Source organism: Loxodonta africana, chromosome 1, assembly GCF_030014295.1.
Source record: "Loxodonta africana isolate mLoxAfr1 chromosome 1, mLoxAfr1.hap2, whole genome shotgun sequence".
In the NCBI taxonomy this organism is placed as follows: Eukaryota; Metazoa; Chordata; class Mammalia; order Proboscidea; family Elephantidae; genus Loxodonta; species Loxodonta africana.
In genome coordinates this window covers 87039665-87061371 of record NC_087342.1, presented here as the reverse complement: position 1 = coordinate 87061371, position 21707 = coordinate 87039665, and the positions used below count along the sequence as shown (strand labels likewise).

The 21707-nt window shown below is 37.2% G+C and overlaps 1 protein-coding gene and 1 pseudogene across 1 annotated transcript; both read left to right on the top strand.

Annotated features, from left to right (window-relative positions):
• Nucleotides 1–269: 269 nt before the first annotated feature.
• Nucleotides 270–1754, top strand: LOC100667167 (olfactory receptor 2H2-like; annotated as a pseudogene).
• Nucleotides 1755–19680: 17926 nt separating this feature from the next.
• LOC100666880 (olfactory receptor 2G3-like) lies at nucleotides 19681–21214 on the top strand. Its single transcript, XM_023540875.2, has one exon. The coding sequence runs from the start codon at nucleotides 19990–19992 to the stop codon at nucleotides 20920–20922; it is 933 nt and encodes a 310-aa protein (XP_023396643.2). The 5' UTR covers nucleotides 19681–19989; the 3' UTR covers nucleotides 20923–21214.
• The last annotated feature ends 493 nt before the right edge of the window (nucleotides 21215–21707 follow it).

The window sequence follows — 21707 nt, the reverse complement described above, 5'->3', positions numbered from 1 at the left end:
CAAATCTGTTTTAGTATATGATTCTAATGTTAATTCTGTTTTTACATGTTTTCTCTCACTGCATTTGATGTATTCATGACTTTATGCATTTGTCTCTTTATATAACAAATCAACCTATCATACTTTTTACATTATTTTTTCTGTTATTTCTCTCTATATTTACTGTCTCCAAATGCTTAAGTTTTAATCAGTTTCTTACTTTTCTATTGGTTATTGTATCCTATTTTCTTCCCACAGGAATAAACTAAGGTTGACCAAGAAAGGCGATTCACAATGAAGAAGCCATGAAAGGAACAAATGTTAGCAACCCAGCAGGTTTCATCTTACTGGGCTTTTCTGACCAGCCTCAGTTGGAGATGGTTCTCCTTCTGGTCATCTCTATCATGTACATTCTGACACTGATGGGGAACACAGCCATCATACTGGTCTCATACTTGGACCCCAAACTCCACACACCCATGTACTTCTTCCTCTCTCATCTCTCCTTCCTGGACCTCTGTTTCACTACCAGTGTTGTCCCACAGATGCTTTGGAATCTCAAGGGCCCTGAGAAGACCATTAGTTACACTGGTTGTGTGATCCAGCGATACATTGCTTTGGGGCTGGGCTCCACGGAGTGTATCCTCCTAACTGTTATGGCCTATGACCGCTTAGTGCTATCTGTCGACCCCTTCACTATGGTGTCATCATGCACCCCAAGCTTCTTTGGCAACTAGCAGCTATGGCCTGAATCAGTGCTTTTGTGGAGTCCACAGTTCAGACCATCCTTGTTTTCCAATTGCCTCTCTGCAGCCACCACGGGGTGGATGATTTTGCGTGTGAGGAACCTGCACTTATTAAAATTGCCTGTGTGGACACAACCTTCCTGGAAAACGAGCTCTCCGTAGCTAGTGTCCTGTATGTGGTTATACCTCTAGGACTTATTTTGGTCTCCTATGGCTGCATTGTGAGGAGGGTGCTAAGAATAAAATCAGCTGCAGGCAGAAGGAAAGCATTTGGGACCTGTGGGTCTCACATGATTGTTGTGATTTTGTTCTTTGGAACAATAATTTCTGTCTACATACAACCCAAGAGCAAGTACACACAGAAACACAGTAAATTCCTCACCCTTTTCTATACTGTAGTGACTCCCTCACTTAATCCTTTGATCTACACCTTGAGAAACAAAGAGGTTAAGTGGGCTGTGAAAAGGCTGCTGGTTAGAGACCCAAGTTAGGGAGAAATGTGAGATATACTTGTCTCAGGAAAAGACAACTTTCATTGCAGTCAGCGAGAAAAAGGCATAGTATGCTGACCATGCTATCTAATTGAAATGTGGATTCCAGACTAACAGCTGTTTTTTGAGAAAAACATGTTTTTCCCTGGTGGTCAAAACCAGGGTGTGAAACCATATGCCCTGTGGAACCCTAACCAAGTGACCATCTAAAACCCTGAAAATACCGGACTCCGTAAGAGTACTGTCCAGTTCTGGTGTCAGCAAGGTATTTTTTCTTTTCACAAGATAGACAAAAAAAAAAACAAACAACAACAACAAAAACACAAGCATCTTGTGGCCATGATATAAGCATCCTGTGAAACTATCTGTAATCACTATTAACAATCAGTAATCAATCAGACTGTGATTATTACAACATTCATTAATTTTCCTGTAATTACCCTCCCTATGGTTTGGGTCCTTTTTTTACCCTGTAAGAACAATTGTATAACAAAACTGCCCCTGGACTGCCTGGTTCTATTTTCAATGGGCTATTTGTTTCCCCAGCTGCAGTTGTTTTAAACCCTTAATAAATCTCTCGGTTTTAACTTAAAACATTAAAGTTTTTTCTCTACTGCATACTGGTGTAATTCCTCAGATGCTGGGAAGTGTTAGGCACATCTCATTGCGGCTTCTCCCTTCATTTAGGAGGAGCAAAGCTAAATCACCTAAATAGAAGTAGGTGTGAACTGGCCTTTTAATGACATTCTAAAGTTACCTGGAAACCCTGGTGGTGTAGTAGTTAAGAGCTACGGCTGCTAGTCAAGAGGTTGGCAGTTTGAATCTACCAGGTTCTCCCTGGAAACCCTATGGGGCAGTTCTACTCTGTCCAACAGAATTGCTATGAGTCCGAATCAACTTGCTGGCAATGGGTTTGGTTTTTTGGAAGTTAACTACTCTAAATCCTTCTTATCGTCTTTTCTGGAAATGTCATGTGTCTGCCTTTTACCTACTTTGTAAATAAAAAATAGTCTATGAAAAAATATCTATAGGTACATGCATGTATATACCTTTTGTATACTTTAATAATCCTAGAGTTGTTGCTCTAGGGACTGGCTAATGAGTGACATGACTGACATACCCAGAAACCCAGTGCCATCGAGTTGATTCCAACTCATATTGACCCTATAGGAGAGAGTAGAACTGCCCCATAGAGTTTCCACGGAGCACCTGGCGGATTTGAACTGTTCTGACAAACCTATTTTCATATCATCAGGGTAAATCTTCTACTTTATGGAGATAGGGCTGGGACATAGCTGGAGAAACTAAGTTTACCTAAGAATGCTTCCTACTGTTTTCCAGTCTCACATTCAATAGTTTAGAGAATGAGTGTTCCTTTCACAATTTATGTGATATTATAAAGACCATTGGAAATTCCACAATGATCAAACAGTTTGCCTTACTTGGGGGGATTACAGATTCTTTTTCTGTCAGTAGAGACTTCTGGGACTAAATATACCCAAGAATTTTCTCATCTCTCCCACCCACAAAAGAAAGCCCCAAGAGAGATGTGCCATGAGGCTGAATATTTCTCTATTATGCATCATCTCTCATCAGACTAGAATAACTCTCAATCCCTTTTGATCAACTCCTTAGCTTCATACCTAGAATCAGGTAAATATGCAAACACAAATTTAAGTCTGATCATTAAATCTGAATATTTAAATTTGACAAAAGTAAACAAATTGCTGTTCAAATAATAAACAGTATTTGTCTTTGTCATTTATATGACATTCATTTTTATTGATGTTATGACTTGATAGAATACACAAAATTCTTTTCATATTGAGTATAACATTTTTTTTCTTCTAATAACATACTTAACAATTTTGATAATACTTTACATTTAAAAATATTGGCCTTGTTTTCCATATGTTCAAACTAGTTACTTATTTACGGAAAATCATCAAGATTTCTATTGTCTCTAATACTAGACCCTGTTTAGGCATACTTGTTGCATGTTATATTTTACAAATGTTGTTTTCATAAAAAATAAATGTTTTAACAAAGATTGTTCCTAAGGAATAACTTTACTACAAATAACTAACTCTAGCTGAATATAGTATGGAGTTGAATGGGGTGGTTAAAAAAACACACACACATACACATTGGAGAAGAAAATCATGATCTAATGTGAAGGATGTTGTTAAGGTAACTTAGGTGTTGTCTGTGTAGACCTTGTCTTTCTCTGCTCACAAAATATAATTTGATTGACCTTAATAAATATGTCATTAGTATATTAATAAATGTGTGCACAAATTTTCACTCACGGATAAGGGCAGCCAAATGCCTAATAATAAGTACAATTACCTGAATCAATTAAAATCTTCTTGTAATTTAAAACAAACAAAAAATGAAGAAAATAATAATGATATCCTTATACCCATGCTAAGAAAAAAAAATTAATATTTTTTTATATATCCTTTACGTTTTATGGAGCCCTGGCAGTGCAGTAGTTAACAGCTATGGTTGCTAACCAAAATGTCAGCAGTTTGAATCTACCAGCTGCTCTTTGGAAACCCTGTGGGGCAGTTCTACTCTGTCCTATGGAGTCAGACTATACTTGATTGCATTTTTTTTTTTTTTTTTTTTTTAGTAAGCAGTATTGGCTATCAATAGCAACTAGGGTATCATTGCCTCTAGGCCTACTCAGTAGACAAAGCGAGGTATATAAATTCGACACCAAGGTTTCATTTTAGCCTTCCCCCTTTCCTCATTTATATCTTCTTTTTTTTTTTTTTTTGACACTGAGAAACCTGGTTCTCATCCTCTACAATTTAGTTTCTTATTTTTTCAGTCTTAATAAATGCACAGTTTCAGTAGTTTAGTAATTTACTAATTAGAGCACAGTGTTTGTGTACCATTCTTTTTGTCTTTAACCTTACAGTATCCGGTCAAAATACTGTTTTCCAAAGATATCTCACTTAGTTCTTTTCTCCCCTACCCTTTCAATATAGTTATGTTATTTCATTTATACAGTGTGTATTTAATTACAGTTTGTGTTCCATTTGGGTTCCACCAACATCATGGTTGATTTTGGTTAATTAGTTTTGGGGGAGTATGTGAAACTTTAAGGAAACCCGGGTGGCGTAGTGGTTAAGTGCTACAGCTGCTAACCAAAGGGTCGGCAGTTCAAATCCGCCAGGCTCTCCTTGGAAACCCTATGGGGGCAGTTCTGCTCTGTCCTATAGGGTTGCTATGAGTCAGAATTGGCTCACCGGCACTGGGTTTTGGGTTTTTATGTGAAACTTTACTAAGGTTTTAAGAGTCAGAGAGAAACCCTGGTGCCTCAATGGCTAAAGCACTCAGCTGCTAACTGAAAGGTCAGTGGTTTGAATCCACCAGCTGCTCTGCAGGGGAAAAGATGTGGTGACCTGTCCCGGTAAAGATTTCAGTCTGGAAAACCCTATGGGGCAGTTCTACAGTGTACCTATAGGGTTGCTGAGTTGGAATCAACTTGGCTGCACATAACAACAGTCAGAGCTATACAAATAGGTATACTCAGAAAAGTGTCATCGTTCCTCATTCCTACTAACATGTTCCCTTTCCTCTCTTTCCCACCCATCCCTTGTAGGAAACCACTCTCTTTAGTTCCTAGTTTTCCTTACTGTGTTTCTTTAACCCAACTAAGCAGATATACATACTTTATGTTAGCACTTAATTCTTACATGAAGGATGGCCTACTATAGATACTGTTTTTACTTTGTTTATTTTTACTTAACAAAAATTCCTGGAAATCTCTCAAAAATCCATTAGTAGAGAAAACAAATTGGTAAAAGTAGTAACTTAAATTAACCTATAATAAGTAATAAATGCATCTTGAAATATCTAGGATAGCCATTAAGTGAATCATGAACTAGTATATTGCAAACAAGCAAATAGGTGAGAAAAGTGGTTAATAAAATAATATTGGATTAATTATAAATACATAAATGCAGGAAATTAAAAAAAAAAGATTAGACAAATAGAAAACACATAGAAAGATGGTAGTTACAAACCTCATTATAGCAGTAATTATAAAAGTATAAAAACCAAACTAATCCAGTTGCCATCAAGGCAATTCCAACCCATGGGCACTCCATGTGTGTCAGAGTAGAACCGTGCTTCACAGGGTTTTCAATGGTTAATTTTTTGGAAACAGATTCCCAGGTCTTTCTTCCAAGGCACACTGGGTGGACTCAAACCTCTAACCTTTAGTGTGTTAAGTGTTTTTTTATCACCAAGGGTTACTGTACACTTACCCACTCTAGATATTTCATATAAATGGGCTCATACAAATTGTCCTTTTGTGGGTGATTACTTCACTCAGCATTGTGTTTTCAAATTTATCCATGTTGTAGCATGTATCAAGGCTTCGTTTTTCCTTATGGCTAAGTAAAATCCTATTGCATTTCCATACCCATTTTATTTATCCATTGTATGGATTGAATCGTGACCCTCCAAAATGTGTGTCAAGTTGGTTAGGCCATGATTCCCAGTATTGTGTGGTTGTCCACCATTTTGGATCTGTGATTATCCCAGGTGTTGTAAATCCTAACCTCTATGATGTTAATGAGACAGAATTAGAGGCAATTATGTTAATGAGGCAGGACACAATCTACAGGATTATATTGTACCTTGAATCAATCTCTTTTGAGATATAAAAAAGAGAATGGAGCGGAGGAGGGGACCTCATTACCATCATGCAAGAAGAGCCAGGAGTGGAGAGTGTCCTTTGGTCTTGGGGTCCCTGTGCTTAGACGCTCCTAGACCAGGGGAAGATTGATGACAAAGACTTTCTTTCTCCCAGAGCTGACAGAGAGAGAAAGCTTTTCCCTGAAGCTGGAGCCCTGAATTCGGACTTCTAGCCTGCTTAACTGTTAGAGAATAAATTTGTTTGTTAAAGCCATCCACTTGTGGTATTTCTGTTATAACCCACCCAAACCCACTGCCGTCGATTCCAACTCATAGTGACCCTATTTCTGTTATAGCAGCGCTAAATAACTAAGACACCCATTCATCTGTTGATGGAGACTTAGGTTGTTTCCACCTTTTGGCTATTGTAAATAGTGTAGTGCTGCAATGAACACTGGTGTACAAGGCTGCAATTTATTGATTTTCTTTTCTGTTTTTTTTTTTATCTATTAGCTTCTGGCTATGGAAGATAAGGATTTATCTTTCTCTTGCATAATATCTCTTACTTCTTTTATAAAACACACGCATACATCTTATTGATCAACCCTCCAAATATGATTCTAAATAGAAAAGAATCATTGCTTATATTATAATGATCATATAGTTTTCATAGTTAAGCTGTATGGTATACTATGATTACATTTCTTTTCTTACACAGCTTTTTATTGTTTATTGAGTTGAGGGTTTTTCTTTTGTGTGGATAACTGTGTAATTCTTCTCTGTACTTTCCATTAATATAGTCCCCAAATTTTAAGGTTTATCCTAGAACGATTAACACATCAGGAAATCAATCGCCTCATTTTCCTTAACAGGCTTTGCTAGAATCTTCACACCTAAACTGAATTCTCTCCACTCTGTTGTTGTTGCATGCCGACGAGTCAGAAGCGACCCTATAGGACAGAATAGAACTGCCCCATTAGGGTTTCCGATTAGCGGCTGGCGGATCTGAACTGCCAAACTTTTGGTTAGCAGCCCGTAGTTCTTAACCACTGCACCACCAGGGCACCTAAAACGAGTTCCTGGAATTCACTTTAACCACCATCTTGAGCATTTCCTCCCTTTCTCTCTTAAATCAAATCCCTTGTTTGCTGCAGCCCTGGTTTTAGATTTCTTCGCTTTCTCCTTGCTTTTGGTGGAGTGTAGCTCCGGTAGCTTCCTGAGAATATTGGAACAGGAAGAAGAAAAACGAGAGCCATTGTGTCTGAAAATCCCACTATTCCCTCATCACATTTCCTTGATTAATATTTTGTCTGTGGAAACAATTCTAGGTAGGAAATACTTTTCTCTTAACATTTTGAAATTGTTGCGTCATTATGGTCTAGTTTCCAGTGTTTTCGTTGAGAACTCCAAAACCATTTGTATTTATCCATCTTTATATGTGAGTTTTCAGTCCCCAACTCACTCCTGGTAGATTTTAGTTTTTTGTATGCTTGTTGGCATCTCACGTTGCTATGTCTTTGTGTGGGTCTTTTTTTCCTTTCATTTTGCTATGCGTTCATCGGCACCTGGAGGAGATAATTTTTAAATCTCTCCTCTATGTGACAAAATTATTTTCAGTAATAACCATAAAATGAAATAGTAATACTGGCCAGAAAATAAAGCAAGAAGAGAAAATTTTATTTTATTGAATATAAAATATATAATTGTTTCAATAAAAATAAATAATGAAACAAATATTACAATAAAATTTGTAAAACAAACAATTATACCACTGATGCAGCATTTCATTTTCTTGAATTATCCTTTAGTTCTGAAACTAACAATTAACAATGAAAAAAGAAGAAATCTTAATTTGAAGTATAGTAGGCAAATCCAGTTAAATATTTTAGGTAAAAACTAAAATCTGCCCTAATCAAACAAAGATATTATATCTTCAATTCACACTCTGTTTCACTCTTTTAAATTTTAAACATAAATAAAAATTCCAAGTGGTCATATGGAAAGACAGAATTAAATAATCTTAAGTTTTTGCAATTGCTGTGGTATCATCATTGGTTGGTTCTAATCTACTGTTTAAGTGCAGAAATATGTAGTACCACTGAGCTGGAGACCCAAAATGTGCCTGAAGAGGTTTAAAGTGATTACAATCATTAAAAAGTCACTCTTAGTCCATTTATGTTGACAACTGACTGTATAACTTGGTGTTCACTAAATCAACTTCGATGTAGAGCACAATATTTATTAAAAACAAATAGTAAAATATATTAATTCAAATGGCTGGTGTAGCAAAATCTCTGATTTAATCTTTCTAACTTAACAGAAAATGCTTATTTATTGCAGATTGGTGTGTTTTTGTTGTTATGTGTCATTGAGTCAATTCTGACTCATATCGACCCTACAAGACAGAGTAGAACTGGCCCTTAGGGTTTTCTGGGCTATAATCTTTACTGGAGCAGATCACCAGGTCTTCTCTCCTGCAGAGACACTGGTGGCTTCAAACCGCCAACCAAGTACTTTAGCATTACTCTACCAGGGCTCCTTGATGTGTTTTAGGGCTAGTGATTAAAAGCCATTTTTCAACTAATTTCAACAATTGCTCCTCAGATAAAATGAAAGAAGTTATTCCGTCACCACCAGAAAAAAAACTACAATTCATACACTTAAGTACTTAGAATCCATCTTAACTTTAAAATCTTTTGGAAAGTAATTTCTCCCTAACTATGAATTTATGTTTCCCAACCTTTATAATCAGAAATCTATGAATTACCAATTTTCTAATTTGGTATCAAAAGTCAAAGTCAAATGATTTATAGGTTGTTAGAGTCAGAAGCACCTTTAGAAATGATTTAATTTTTCAAATGAGAATAAAATTATGTAAGTGCTGATGAGTGTACTATGTATTATCTCAAATTCAGAAATGAAATCAAAATCGTGATTATTTTTCTTGTCTTTCTCTTACAATATTCTAAAATATTTTTAAAATCTTAAGATAACAAGAAATTTGTCAAGGAGGCTTCCACTCCTACATCCTTAGCTTACCAGCTGTCTGTCCTGAGTATGTTGAAGATTAGCATTGTTTTCTCCCATCCCCTGAGAGCTAACTTGTAAACTGGGGGCGAGGTTGCAGGCATTTTCCTTCTCCAAAGTTCAAACCTGAAAGGTGTGACTTGAAGGGAGTCTCTTAACAGGATCTGAGAGCAGTGATCAGAGACTGAAGCCTGAAAACACGCATGTGTATGTGAAATTTCAACCCAATAAAATTATTGTAAAACTATTTTCCCTTCTTGATATCTTTTCAAATCTGAAATATGAAAACAAAAAACAACTATCAAGAGCTATTTGGAGGAGGAAGAATTCTCTTAGGGAAAATCTTTTTCCTTTTGGCAAAAGAGACCAAGATCTTTCTTTCCCCCATATATCTTTCTGATTCTTCTTGTGGTATGAATAACTATGATATTTTAGAATGAGTTTCTCCCCTAAAACCCAAATCACTACCCAATACCCATGAGCTAGGTGGAAGTAAATATTTCTTGGATAAAATAGCCCCTGGAGAAAATCGGATTAGAAAAAAATGAAAGGTACATACTTTATTGGTTCTCTCAAGACCTTGAGGATCTGTATCCCTACGATGCTAATTAGCATATGGAGTTATATAAACTCCAGAACTGGGCTTTCTCAGGGTAGAAGCATAAAGGAAAGAGTATCTCAATTGGGGAAACCCTGGTGGCGAAGTGGTTAAGAACTACGGCTGCTAACCAAATGGTAGGTAGTTCAAACCCACCAGGTGCTCCTTGGAAACTCTATGGGCAGTTCTGCTCTGTCCTGTAGTGTGGCTATGAGTTGGAATCGACTTCGTGGCAATGGGTTTGGTTTTCGGTTTGGTCTCAATTGGACATTTTCTGTATACCCAGTCAGACAACATCGTAGACATATTCTCCGACTCATACCCAGGCCCTCAGTGTATATGATCCTATATTCAGTTTTGTGAGTGAAGAAGAAAAAACAAAGCAATACTTTTGCTACCAGAAGTTAGCTACATAATTGGGTAAATGAGACGTGTTACTTTTTTCTAACCAGCTATTTCATTAAAAAGGCATAGAGATTTTTCCATTTCACTAACAAGAACACCAGTGCCTAAATAATGTTTGATTATACAGATGTATCAAGTTATTTCAGTCAATTGCATGGGATTGATCATTAAATTTGCTCGTATTTTACCATTAATTAAAACTGTTGTGATTAACAGCTTTATAATTAGATATATATACATTATTAGCCCCATGCATCTGTCAATTCATATACTGTGGTGGCTTGCATGTTGCTGTGATGCTGGAAGCTATGCTACCAGTATTTCGAATACAAGCAGAGCCACTCATGGTGGACAGGTTTCGGTGGAGCTTCCTGACTAAGAAAGATTAGGAAGATGGACCTGGCAGTCTAGTTCTGAAAAAAGAATGGCCAGCTAAAACCTTATGAATAGCAGCAGGACATTGTTTGGTATAATGCCAGAGGATAATCCCCCCAGGTTGGAAGGCACTCAAAATACTACTGGGCAAGAGCTGCCTCCTCAAAGTACAGTCAACCTTAACAACGTGGATGGAGTCAAGTTTTTGGGATCTTCATTTACTGAGGTGGCGCGATTCAAAATGAGAAGAAATAGCTGAAACATCCATTAATAATTGGAACATGGAATGTATGAAGTATGAACTTAGGAAAATGGAAGTTTGTCAAAAAGGAAGTGGAACGCACAAAGATTGATTTGCTAGATATTAATAAGCTGAAATGGATGGAATTGGACATTTTGAATCAGACAATCATGTGGTCTACTATGCTGGGAGCAACTTGAAGAGGAATGGCATCACATTCATTGTCAAAAAGAACATTTCAAGATCTGTCCAGAAGTACAATGCTGTCTGTGATAATATGCATACCTCTGTAAGGAAGACCAGTTACTACAACTATTGTTCAAACTTATGCACCCACAACTAATGCCACAAATGAGGAAATTGAAGATGTTTACCAACTTCTGCAATCTAGAATTGATCAAACACACAATCAAGATGCGTTGATAATCACTGGTGATTGGAATGCAAAAGCTGGAAACAAAGAAGAATCCATAGTTGGAAAATATGGCCATGGTGATAGAAATGATGCTGGAGATCCCATGATAAAATTTTGCAAGACCAACGACTTCTTCACTGCACTTACCCTTTTTCAGAACATAAATGGTGACTATACATGTGGACCTGGTCAGATGGAATACACAGGAATCAAATCGACTACATCTGTGGAATGAAACAACGAAAAACTCAATATCATCAGTCAGAACAAGGCTAAGGGCCTACTATAGAACAGATCATCAACTCCTCATATGCAAGATCAAGTTGAAACTGAAGAAAATTACAACAAGTCCGTGGGAGCCAAAGTACAAACTTGAGTATATCCCGCCTGAATTTAGAGACCATCTTAAGAATAGATTTGATGCATTGAACACTAATGACTGAAGACCTGACGAGTTGTGGAATAACATCAAGGACATCATACATGAAGAAAGCAAGAGGTCACTAAAAAGACACGAAAGCAGAAAAGACCAAAATGGATGTCAGAAAAGACTGAAACTTGCTCTTGAATGTGGAGTAACTAAAGCAAATGGAAGAAATGATGAAGTAAAAGAGAAGAACAGAAGATTTCAAAGAGCAGCTTGAGAAGAAAAAGTAAAGTATGATAATGAAATGTACAAAGACCTGGAAGAATACACTCGGCATTTCTGAAGCTGAAAGCACTGAATTAAAAATTCAAGCACTGAGTTGCAATATTGAAAGAATCTGTGGGAAAAATATTAAAGGACACAGGAAGCATCAAAAGAAGATGGAAAGAATACACAGAGTCACTATATCAAAAAAATTGGCTAACAATCAACCATTTCAGGAAGTAGCATACAATCAGGAACTGATGGTACTGAAGGAAGAAGACTAAGCTGCACTGAAGGCATTGCTGAAAAACAAGGCTCCAGGAATTGATAGAATACCAACTGAGATATTTCAACAAATGGAGGAGGCGTTGGAAGTGCTCACTCATTTATGCGAAGAAATTTGGAAGACAGCTATCTGGCCAACTGAATGGAAGGCATTCCTATTTATGTCTATTACGAAGAAAGGTGATTCAGCCAAATGTGGAAATTATCGAACAATGTAATTAATCTCACACACAAGTAAAATTTTGCTGAAGATCATTCAAAAGTGGCTGCAGCAGTACATACAGTATTACCAGAAATTCAGGCTTGATTCAGAAGAGGGCATGGAACCAGGGATATAATCGTTGATGTCAGATGAGTCCTGGGTGAAAAAAGAAAATATGCTTTCCTGAGTTTTATTGACTATGGAGAGGCATTCGACTATGTGGATCCTAATAAATTATGGATAATATTGCAAAAAATAGGAATTTCAGAATACTTAATTATGCTCATAAGGAACCTGTACGTATATCAAGAGGCGGTCCTTTGAATAGAGCAAGGTTTAAAGTCAGGAAAGGTGTGTGTTATAGTTGTGTAGCTTCCCACACCTATTCAATCTGTATGCTGAGCAGAAAATCCAGAAGCTAGACTATACGAGCAAGAACTGCATCAGAATTGGAGGAGGACACATTAACAACCTACAATATGCAGATGACACAACTTTGCTTGCTAAAAGTGAAGAGGACTTGAAGCACTTACTGATGAAGATCAAAGACTATAGTCTTAAGTATAAATTGCACCTCATCATAAAACAAAAATCCTCACAGCTGGACCAATAAGCAGCATCATGAAAAACGAAGAAAAGATTGACATTGCCAAACATTTCATCTGCTTGGATCCATAATCAGCACCCATGGAAGCAGCAGTCAAGAAATCAGGTGACATATTGCATTGGGCAAACCTGCTGCAAAAGACCTCTAAAATGTTGAAAAGCAAGAATATCACTTTGAGAACTAAGGTGTGCTTGAAACAAGTCACGGTATTTTCACTCGCCTCATGCGTGACAAAGCTGGACAATGAATAAGGAAGACTGAAGAAGAATTGATGCCTTTGAATTATGGTCTTGGCAAAGAATATTGAATATACCATGGATTGCCAGAAGGAGGAACAGTTCTGTTTTGGAAGAAGTACAGCGAGAAAGCTCCTTAGAAACAAGGATGGCAAGACTTTGTCTCACATTCTTTGGACATGTTGTCAGGAGGAATCAGTCCCTGGATAAGGACGTCATGCTTGGTAAAGTGGACCAACAGTGTCTGCCACAATGGGCTCAAGCATAGCAAAGATTACGAGGATGGCACAGGACCAGGCAGTATTTCATACTATTATACATAGGGTCGCTGTGAGTCAGAGCTGACTCAATGGCACCCAACAATAACACAGATTATTGTACATTGTTTATGTACTCTATTAGCTATGAGCCACAGATATAACGTTGCTATATTTAAGGAAGTTGAAATATTCCAGCTATTTTCATAGTATCAGTGCAAAAGAATGCCTCTCGTATTCCGATTCAGTGATTATTTTTGTGTGATAATCTGCTAGGTGAAAGACTGCATATCACCATGGTTTTTGTCTTATAAAATCCTTCCAAATTCCAAGTTTATGCAAGAATTCATCTATATTTTCTCCCTGTTATTCTAGTAAGATTTATATTTTGGAATGAAGTTTTTACACATTAAATCCTCTCAGGTATATTTTAGTTAAATTAGTGTTAGAGATCTAATATTATCATTTATTTATAGTTGAATATCATTTGATCCATTAAATAATCTTTTTCTCACTGGATTGAAATGTCAGCTTTATGACATATTAAATTATGTTAGACACTTGTTTTTCAAAGTTTGTCTCTTCCAGTGGCACAGCCTCCAGGTATATACCCTGTGATTGCATATATCCATGAAAATTTTGTACTTCTCTTCTTACCGTTGCTTTTTCTGTCTTAATCATGTGACTGTTGCCTTACAAAACTAATGTGGGCCCATTCTCAGAATTTTTATCTAGTTACTCTTTAACATTGCATTGGATACTAAATCCAACTGTTTTGTCGATGTGGGAACTTAGGTTTCTTCCTGTAATTATTAAAATTTTCCTAGCCTTTTCTCTAATAAACACAGCAGTAGAGCTTATTTTGAGGTAAATATTTTTGCTTCTTGAGTAAAATACCCTATTACTCCCTACTATGCCTTTTTTTTTTTTTTATGCCTTATATCATTTTAAAAAATCACCCTTGCCTTCCTCATCTTCCCTGAGTTAGGTCAGTAATTGTGCAGAATGAGTTACTTATATCATCTCATCTTATTCTATTTCAAACCTCTGATGAAGTTATTATCTCCTTTTACAGATGAGGAAACTGAGATTTAGATATGTGAGTAGTCTCGTCTTTCAAAAGGAAGATTTCACAGTAGCAATGTGAAGAACCTAAAACCGTAAGTACCTCCTACAAGTAATACATACTGGGTTGAAATGGGGTGAGGTTTAATAACATGGTTATTGTCAAAGATTCCAGCCTTAAGTATAAATTTCACCTCAATGTAGAGAGAACAAAAATCCTCACAACTGGACAAATAAGCAACATCATGATAAATGGAGAAGAAATTGAAGTTGTCAAAGATTTCATCTTACTTGGACCCACAATCAACACCCATAGAAGCAGCAGTCAAGAAATCAAATGACACATTTCATTGGGCAAATATGCAGCAAAAGACCTCTTTAAAGTGTTAAAAAGCAAACATGTCACCTTAAAGATTAAGGTGTTCTTGACCCAAGCCAGGGTGTTTTTGATCACCTTAAATGCATGGGAAAGCTGGACAATGAATCAGGAAGACCTAAGAAAAACCAATGCCTTTGAATTGCAGTGTTGTTAAAGAATATTGAATACACCATGAACTGCCAAAATAATGAACAAATCTGTCTTGGAAAAAGTACAGCCATAGTGCGCCTTAAAAGCGAGGATGGTGAGGCTACGTCTCACATACTTTGGACATATTATCAGGAGGGACCAGTCCCTGGAGAAGGACATCATGCTTGGTAAACTCGCTTTGGTCAGAAAAAAAAAAAAAAAAAGAAGACTCTCAACGAGAGAGACTGACATGTGGCTGCAACAATAGGCTAAAGCATAAAGATTGTGAAGATGTCACAGGACCAGGTAGTGTTTTGCTCTGTTGTACGTAGGGTCACTATGAATCAGACCGAACTCCATGGTACCTAACAAGGACAACAGTGTAGAGTGGCTGAAATGAGTAGGAGTTAAACTTCATGTAACACAATCCTGAATCCAAGAAGATGCTTGATCTTAGACAAATAAATTAGCATCTCAAATATTAAATGTCAACATCTAATTGGTGATGCTAATAGATGCTGCCTTACATATATAGCAGATCTTAAAGATCAAACACTATTAATATAAAAGCTATATTCACTTAATGTAATTGAAAAGGTTTTGTGACGGAGATTGTTATTATTTTTGAACATGAACATTAATGATTAGGTCAGAAATTATATTTAATTGAAAGACAGTATTGAAGTGAGATATGCAGAAATACTTTCTGAAAGTTGGAAACTAAGCATTATAATGATATTCTGTTCCTCAGATTGTCAGAGCTTAGAGCAGGAAAAAGCAATCTAAATTTTTACCATTTGTAGGTCTTTTACTTCAACCATGATAAATTATTCTGAGGCCATAAAGGAATTTAACTCAAACTCAGTAATTTTTTAAATGTATTTGGGAGTGAAGTGAGATCAGGTTATAGATAATGAAAGCTTCAGAATAATCTATAAATCACTAATTGAGTTATTGATCCTGATTCAAGAGAAAGGCCAATATTTTCAACATTCAGAGTATGTATTCCTTAAACAGCACATCAAGGGAGAGATAAACATTCACTAATCCAAATACCCTCCAATTGTTGTAATGCTCCCTAAATCCAACTAAGAAAATCATTACTTTAGATTAAGACTTTGTCTTTTGTGAAAATTTGTTATAGAAAACAGGTCGTATCAACAGAACATGATGAGAATGAGTTTAACATGTTTCATAAGAACTACACTTTTTGAAAGGGAAGAAAGTCCAACTGCTAACCTGGTCCAGAGCAAGGGCTCAACTAAAAATTATTTTGTTTCCTCAAGAGTTTGCAATAGTGGGAATTTAATGAATGAATTGGCTACACAAGTGATGGAGGAACTGAGAAACCACACAGTGCAATCCTGAGATTAGAAACAGCAATAAAATACTACAGCCCCTGGACTGGAGAAGCAAAAGGAGTGAAGGGACTAGGATCACCTGGGGGAAGCCAGGGCCATAGTAGGTCAGCCACCAGAACTGGAGCAAAAGAGGAGATGCCATTACTGCTAGAGTAGCCTCTCACAGCATAGACGGAGGCAGAAACATACCGGCTTCCCCTTCTTCCTCATTCTAATCTCTTGCCAGCATTTTCTATTTGGGAGCCAGTTGGTATGATAGCATAGGCACAGCAGCCTTTAGGGGTCAGTCCTCCTGTAATACAAATAGAACTGGAAAAAGACAATGAATGGTTCTGAGGGCAAACCCAGGACCAGCACATTTGGCAAAAAATTTACCCTATTTTGGCACTAAAGTTGGAAGAATAGGTTATAGAAGGAGGAGTCTGAAACAGTCTATGCTCCATTGTTTCTAAATGCTTGCTATCAGGATGTACTCCTTTAGAAAATGTTTTTGGACAGACAACCCTATGTCCAAATATGAATATTTTTATATTTTAATTATATATATGTGTCTTAGGCTGGGTTGTCTACAGAGGCAAAACCCGTACATCCTTTAGGTGAGAAATTTGTATGAAGTAAATGGCTCACACAGTTGTAGAGGCTGGAACACCCCAAGTCCCTGGGTTGGGACAGAGGTGTCTCCTGATTCACATAGCCACAGAGGTTGGCAAACCCAAGACTGGCAGGTCAGAGAGCAGGGCTCTTGCTCACAGGCTGTGAATATCAATGAATCCCAAGATTGGTAGGCAAGACCACAGGTAAGCTGCCAGCTCAAGTCCCAAGAACTGGAGATCAGATGAACAGGAGCCAGCTGTAGGATCCAGAGTGAGCAAAAGCCCTCAAGCCTTGCCAGTGTGCCCACTTATATTCGATGCAGGCCACACTCTCAAGGAAACTCCCTTTCAGCCTATTGGCTACTCACAGCAGATCCCATCATGGAGGTGACCACATTCTATCAATTCTCATCACAGAAGTGATCACAACATCATAACTGCCAAACCACTGAGAATCATGGCCCAACCGATTTGACACACAACTTTAACAATCACAGTACGTATTACTGTATATGTATATCCATTGTAGAATATAAACTGAAAGAGGTTATAAGATCTTCAAAATAAATGTATATAAAATTTTTAGTATGTTCTTTCTGTACCCCAATGAATAATTTACAAAAAACTTAGGGTGCACAGCGTCTGCTTTGGAAACTGTTACCGAAATCATTGTCTATTCTTTAACGAGTGATAACAATGCTGTGTGTATAGCATACTTGCTTCTTAATAGGATTTACTTTTGGCCATTTCTGAAAAGAGTTAATGAATTTGCAATTCTCTACTTTCGTACTGGATAGCAGATAGCACTTCCTCTCCATCATTTCTTCTTCCCCAGCTGACTATTGGCCAGTTCTTAGATCTTCAGTAATTGTGTTTTAACTTCATGTGTGTATACACAGATATGTACATGTTTGCAAACATATGTATGATACACAGAAGTTTCACGCCAAGAAACTTTAAAATAATTTGAAAAATAAATCCATTAAGAAGGTATCAATAGCGTTGCTAATTTTAATAGCATGTGATAGAAAGTGGGTGAATGACCTTAACTGGCTTTGCAAGTTCATTATGAGTAGAACTGAATGATATTCTCACTCTTGACGTTTCAACTGTGCTTTCTGTTCCGAACATTTTTATAGCAAAAATGTATGTGTGCAAGTGCCCGCATGCGTGTGTTTAGAAAATGGTATAAAATTGATTGCCTTCTAGTAGAAACAAAAGACAAGCGTCTGAGGAATTTTTCTCTCTAGAGACCCATCTCCCTCTACAATATAGCAATGGAAAGTTGTCTAGGAAGGAGAGCTCCAGAGGCATGTGTTGAGTAAATAGGTGAACCCCATCCATCTGAAGATAGTTTAAGTAAAGAGATTACAGGAGAACATGACTAAGAGCTTACCCATACCTGGTTCCTCTACTTCTTGTCATGGATCTGTGTCTGAGATTGAATCTTCATCAAAACAACCAGCAACTGCTCTACTTGGATTGTCATTCTTCTTTTAAGGTAGCCTTTCTTTCTCATTTTATGAAAAAAAAAGAAAAAGGAAATATTGTTCTAAAAATAGTAGAAATCCAAATCTGATTCCCTTTTGCATTGAGCAGAAGCTACATATATAACCCAGTTTAGTATATTCATATCAAGGAAAATTAACTACCTTTTTCTCTTTGTAAATACAAATGCCCTTATCCTTATCTTGATTAACAGTAATGTGAAAGGAAGAGGTAAGTGTTTCAGGGTAAAGTCATCTTGGAAAATACTGGTTCTTCTTTGACACAATAACCCATGTACCAAAGAATCATGGCACTGTACAGTTACATGATGCAAAATGAGGCCACATTGTCTCTCTCCCAGTAGAAATCTAATCCTTCAACAGCACAATTCTTTCTCCCTTTACTGTATAGTGCAGGAAACCCAGCCAGCTCACCCAGAACACATAATAGACTCATCTTGGCAAAATTTCAGAATGCAATTGATGATTACTATGAATGGCAAAGAAAATGTGCCACATATTCTCTTTAAGCTCGAGCATGCAACTGTTGTCTGAGACCCTGTTACTGGACTAGGAGTCTTAGAAGTTTTTGTTTTATGTTTTCTAATTAGAACGTTTGAGGGAAAATCGGAAATTTTTCAAATTATATCTTTTAATTTTACATACTTTACTTTATAAAAGATCAGTGGACTGTAAAAGGTGACTGAATTCAGGTACTGTTGTTGTAAAAGCATCCTAAAGCATGTGGACCATGGATGTCATTGAGGGAAATAACTTGCTAATTGAAGACTATGAAATTGATTCTTCCAGATAGTAACATCTATAAAGAAAATAGACCAATAACTCAAACAGGGAGATCACAGCAGTTAGTATGGTGTTGGTGAAAATATTGAATATACCATGGAATGCAAGAAAAATGAACAAATCTGTCTTGGAAGAAGCACAGCCAGAATGCTCCTTAGAAGGGAGGATGGTGAGAGTTCTTCTCATATGCCTTGGACATGTCATCAAGAGGGTCCAGTCCCTGGAGAAGGACATCAATCATGCCTGGTAAAGTAGAAGGTCAGCAAAAAAGAGAAACACCCTCAATGAGATGACTTGACACAGTGGCTGCAACATTAAGCTCAAATATAGCAAAGATTGTGAGAATGGCACAGGATAGAGCAGTGTTTTGATTTGTTGTACATAGGGTCACCATGAGTTGGAACTGACTCGATGGGACCTAACAGCAACAACAACCTTCAGTAGTTCTGTGCTTCGTAGGAAAGCAACAAATGCAAAGAGTATTAATGATAGTCATATTTAACTCTTCCTGCTTAAATATTTCTAACTATTCTAATTTTGTCTCTGTCTCCAACTATACAAATCCTTTTTCATACTCTTGTTCATTCCATGCATCTTTCAGTTTATCTATTCTAATCTTTGTTTAACAATCATGTATCTATATAGGTAGCAGTTATTTTATTTTCAATGGCTTTGCCTTTCCACAGTATGTACGTTGTTTGTCTGTGTATTTCATCTTCAGATAGTTTGGCATATATCTCAAATCTGTTTTAGTATACGTTTCTAATGTTAATTCTATTTTTATATGTTTTCTTTCACTGCATTTGATGTTTTCATGGCTTTATGCATTTGTCCCTCTGTATAACAAATCAATCTATCATATATTTCGCATTATTTTATCTTTTGTTTCTCTGTGTATTTACTGTCTCCAAATGCTCAAGTTTTAATCAGTTCCTTATTTTTCCAATGATTATGATACCTTGTTTTCTTCCCACAGGAATGAAGTAGGGATAACCAAAAAAGGTAATTCACAATGAAGAAGCCATGAAAGGGACAAATGTTAGCAACCCAGCAGGTTTCATCTTACTGGGTTTTTCTGATCAGCCCCAGTTGGAGATGGTTCTCCTTCCAGTCATCTCTGTCATATACATTCTGACATTGATGGGGAATGCAGCCATCATACTGGTCTCATACTTGAACCCCAAACTCCACACACCCATGTACTTCTTCCTCTCTAATCTCTCCTTCCTGGACCTCTGTTTCACTACCAGTATTGCCCCACAGTTGCTTTGGAATCTCAAGGGCCCTGAGAAGACCATTAGCTACACTGGTTGTGTGATCCAGCTATACATTGCTTTGGGGCTGGGCTCCACGGAGTGTATCCTTCTAACTGTTACGGCCTATGACCGCTTCAATGCTATCTGTCGACCCCTTCACTATGGTGTCATCATGCACCCCAAGCTTCTTCGGCAACTAGCAGCTGTGGCCTGGATCAGTGGTTTTGTGGAGTCCACAGTTCAGACCATCCTTGTTTTCCAGTTGCCTCTCTGCAGCCACCACACAATGGATGATTTTATGTGTGAGGAGCCTGCACTTATTAAAATTGCCTGTGTGGACACAACCTTCCTGGAATATGAGCTCTCTGTAGCTAGTGTCCTCTTTGTGGTTATACCTCTGGGACTTATTTTGGTCTCCTATGGCTGCATTGTGAGGAGTGTGCTGAGAATAAAATCAGTTGAAGGCAGAAGGAAAGCATTTGGGACCTGTGGGTCTCACATGGTTGTTGTGGTTTTGTTCTTTGGAACTGTAATTTCTGTCTACGTACAACCCAAGAGCAAGTACACACAGAAGCACAGTAAATTCCTCACTCTCTTCTATACTGTAGTGACTCCCTCATTTAATCCTTTGATCTATACCTTGAGAAACAAAGAGGTTAAGTGGGCTGTGAAAAGGCTGCTAGCAAGTGACCTGAAATAGGGAGAAACGTGAAATATACTTGTCTCAGGAAAAGACAATTTTCATTGCAGTCAGCGAGACAGAGGCATAAGAGGCTGACCATACTATCTAATTTAAACCTGGATTCTAGGCTAACAGCTATATTTTTTGAGAAAAACCTATTTTTCCTCAGGGGTCAAAACCAGGATGTGAAAACATATGCCTCACAGTATCTTAACCAAGTGACCATCTAAACCCTTCAAAATACCGGTATTCTGGAAGAGTGCTGTCTGAGTTTTGGTGTCAGCAAGGTATTTTTTTCTTTTTACAAGACTTTTTTTTTTTACAAGACAGACAAAAAAAAAAAACTACAAGCATCTTGTGACCATGATATAAGCATCTTGTGAAACTATCTGTAATCACTGACTGACTATACTATTTATAACTAGTAACCAATTAAAAAAAAAAACCAATTAGACTGTAATTATTACAACATTCATTGATTTTCCTATAATTTCCCTCCCTGCGGTTTCGTTCCTCTTTTTACCCCATAAGAACACTTGTATAATGAAGCTGCCATGGGACTACCTGGTTCCATTTTCAATGAGCTGTGTAGTTTCTCAATTGCAATTATTTTAAACTCATAATAAATCCATTTTAACTTGAAACAGCATTAAAGTTTTTCTGTATAGCATACTCGTGCAATAACTCAGATGCTGGGAGTTTTTAGGTACATCTGATTATGGTTTCTCCTTTCATTTAGAAGAAGCAGAGCTAAATCACCTGAAGAAAAGTACGTGTGAAATATTCTTTTATTGACATCCCAA

What these genes read in the sequence shown, in the direction of transcription:
- LOC100666880 (XM_023540875.2), top strand. Translation starts at nt 19,990, where the DNA reads ATGAAAGGGACAAATGTTAGCAACCCAGCAGGTTTCATCTTACTGGGT.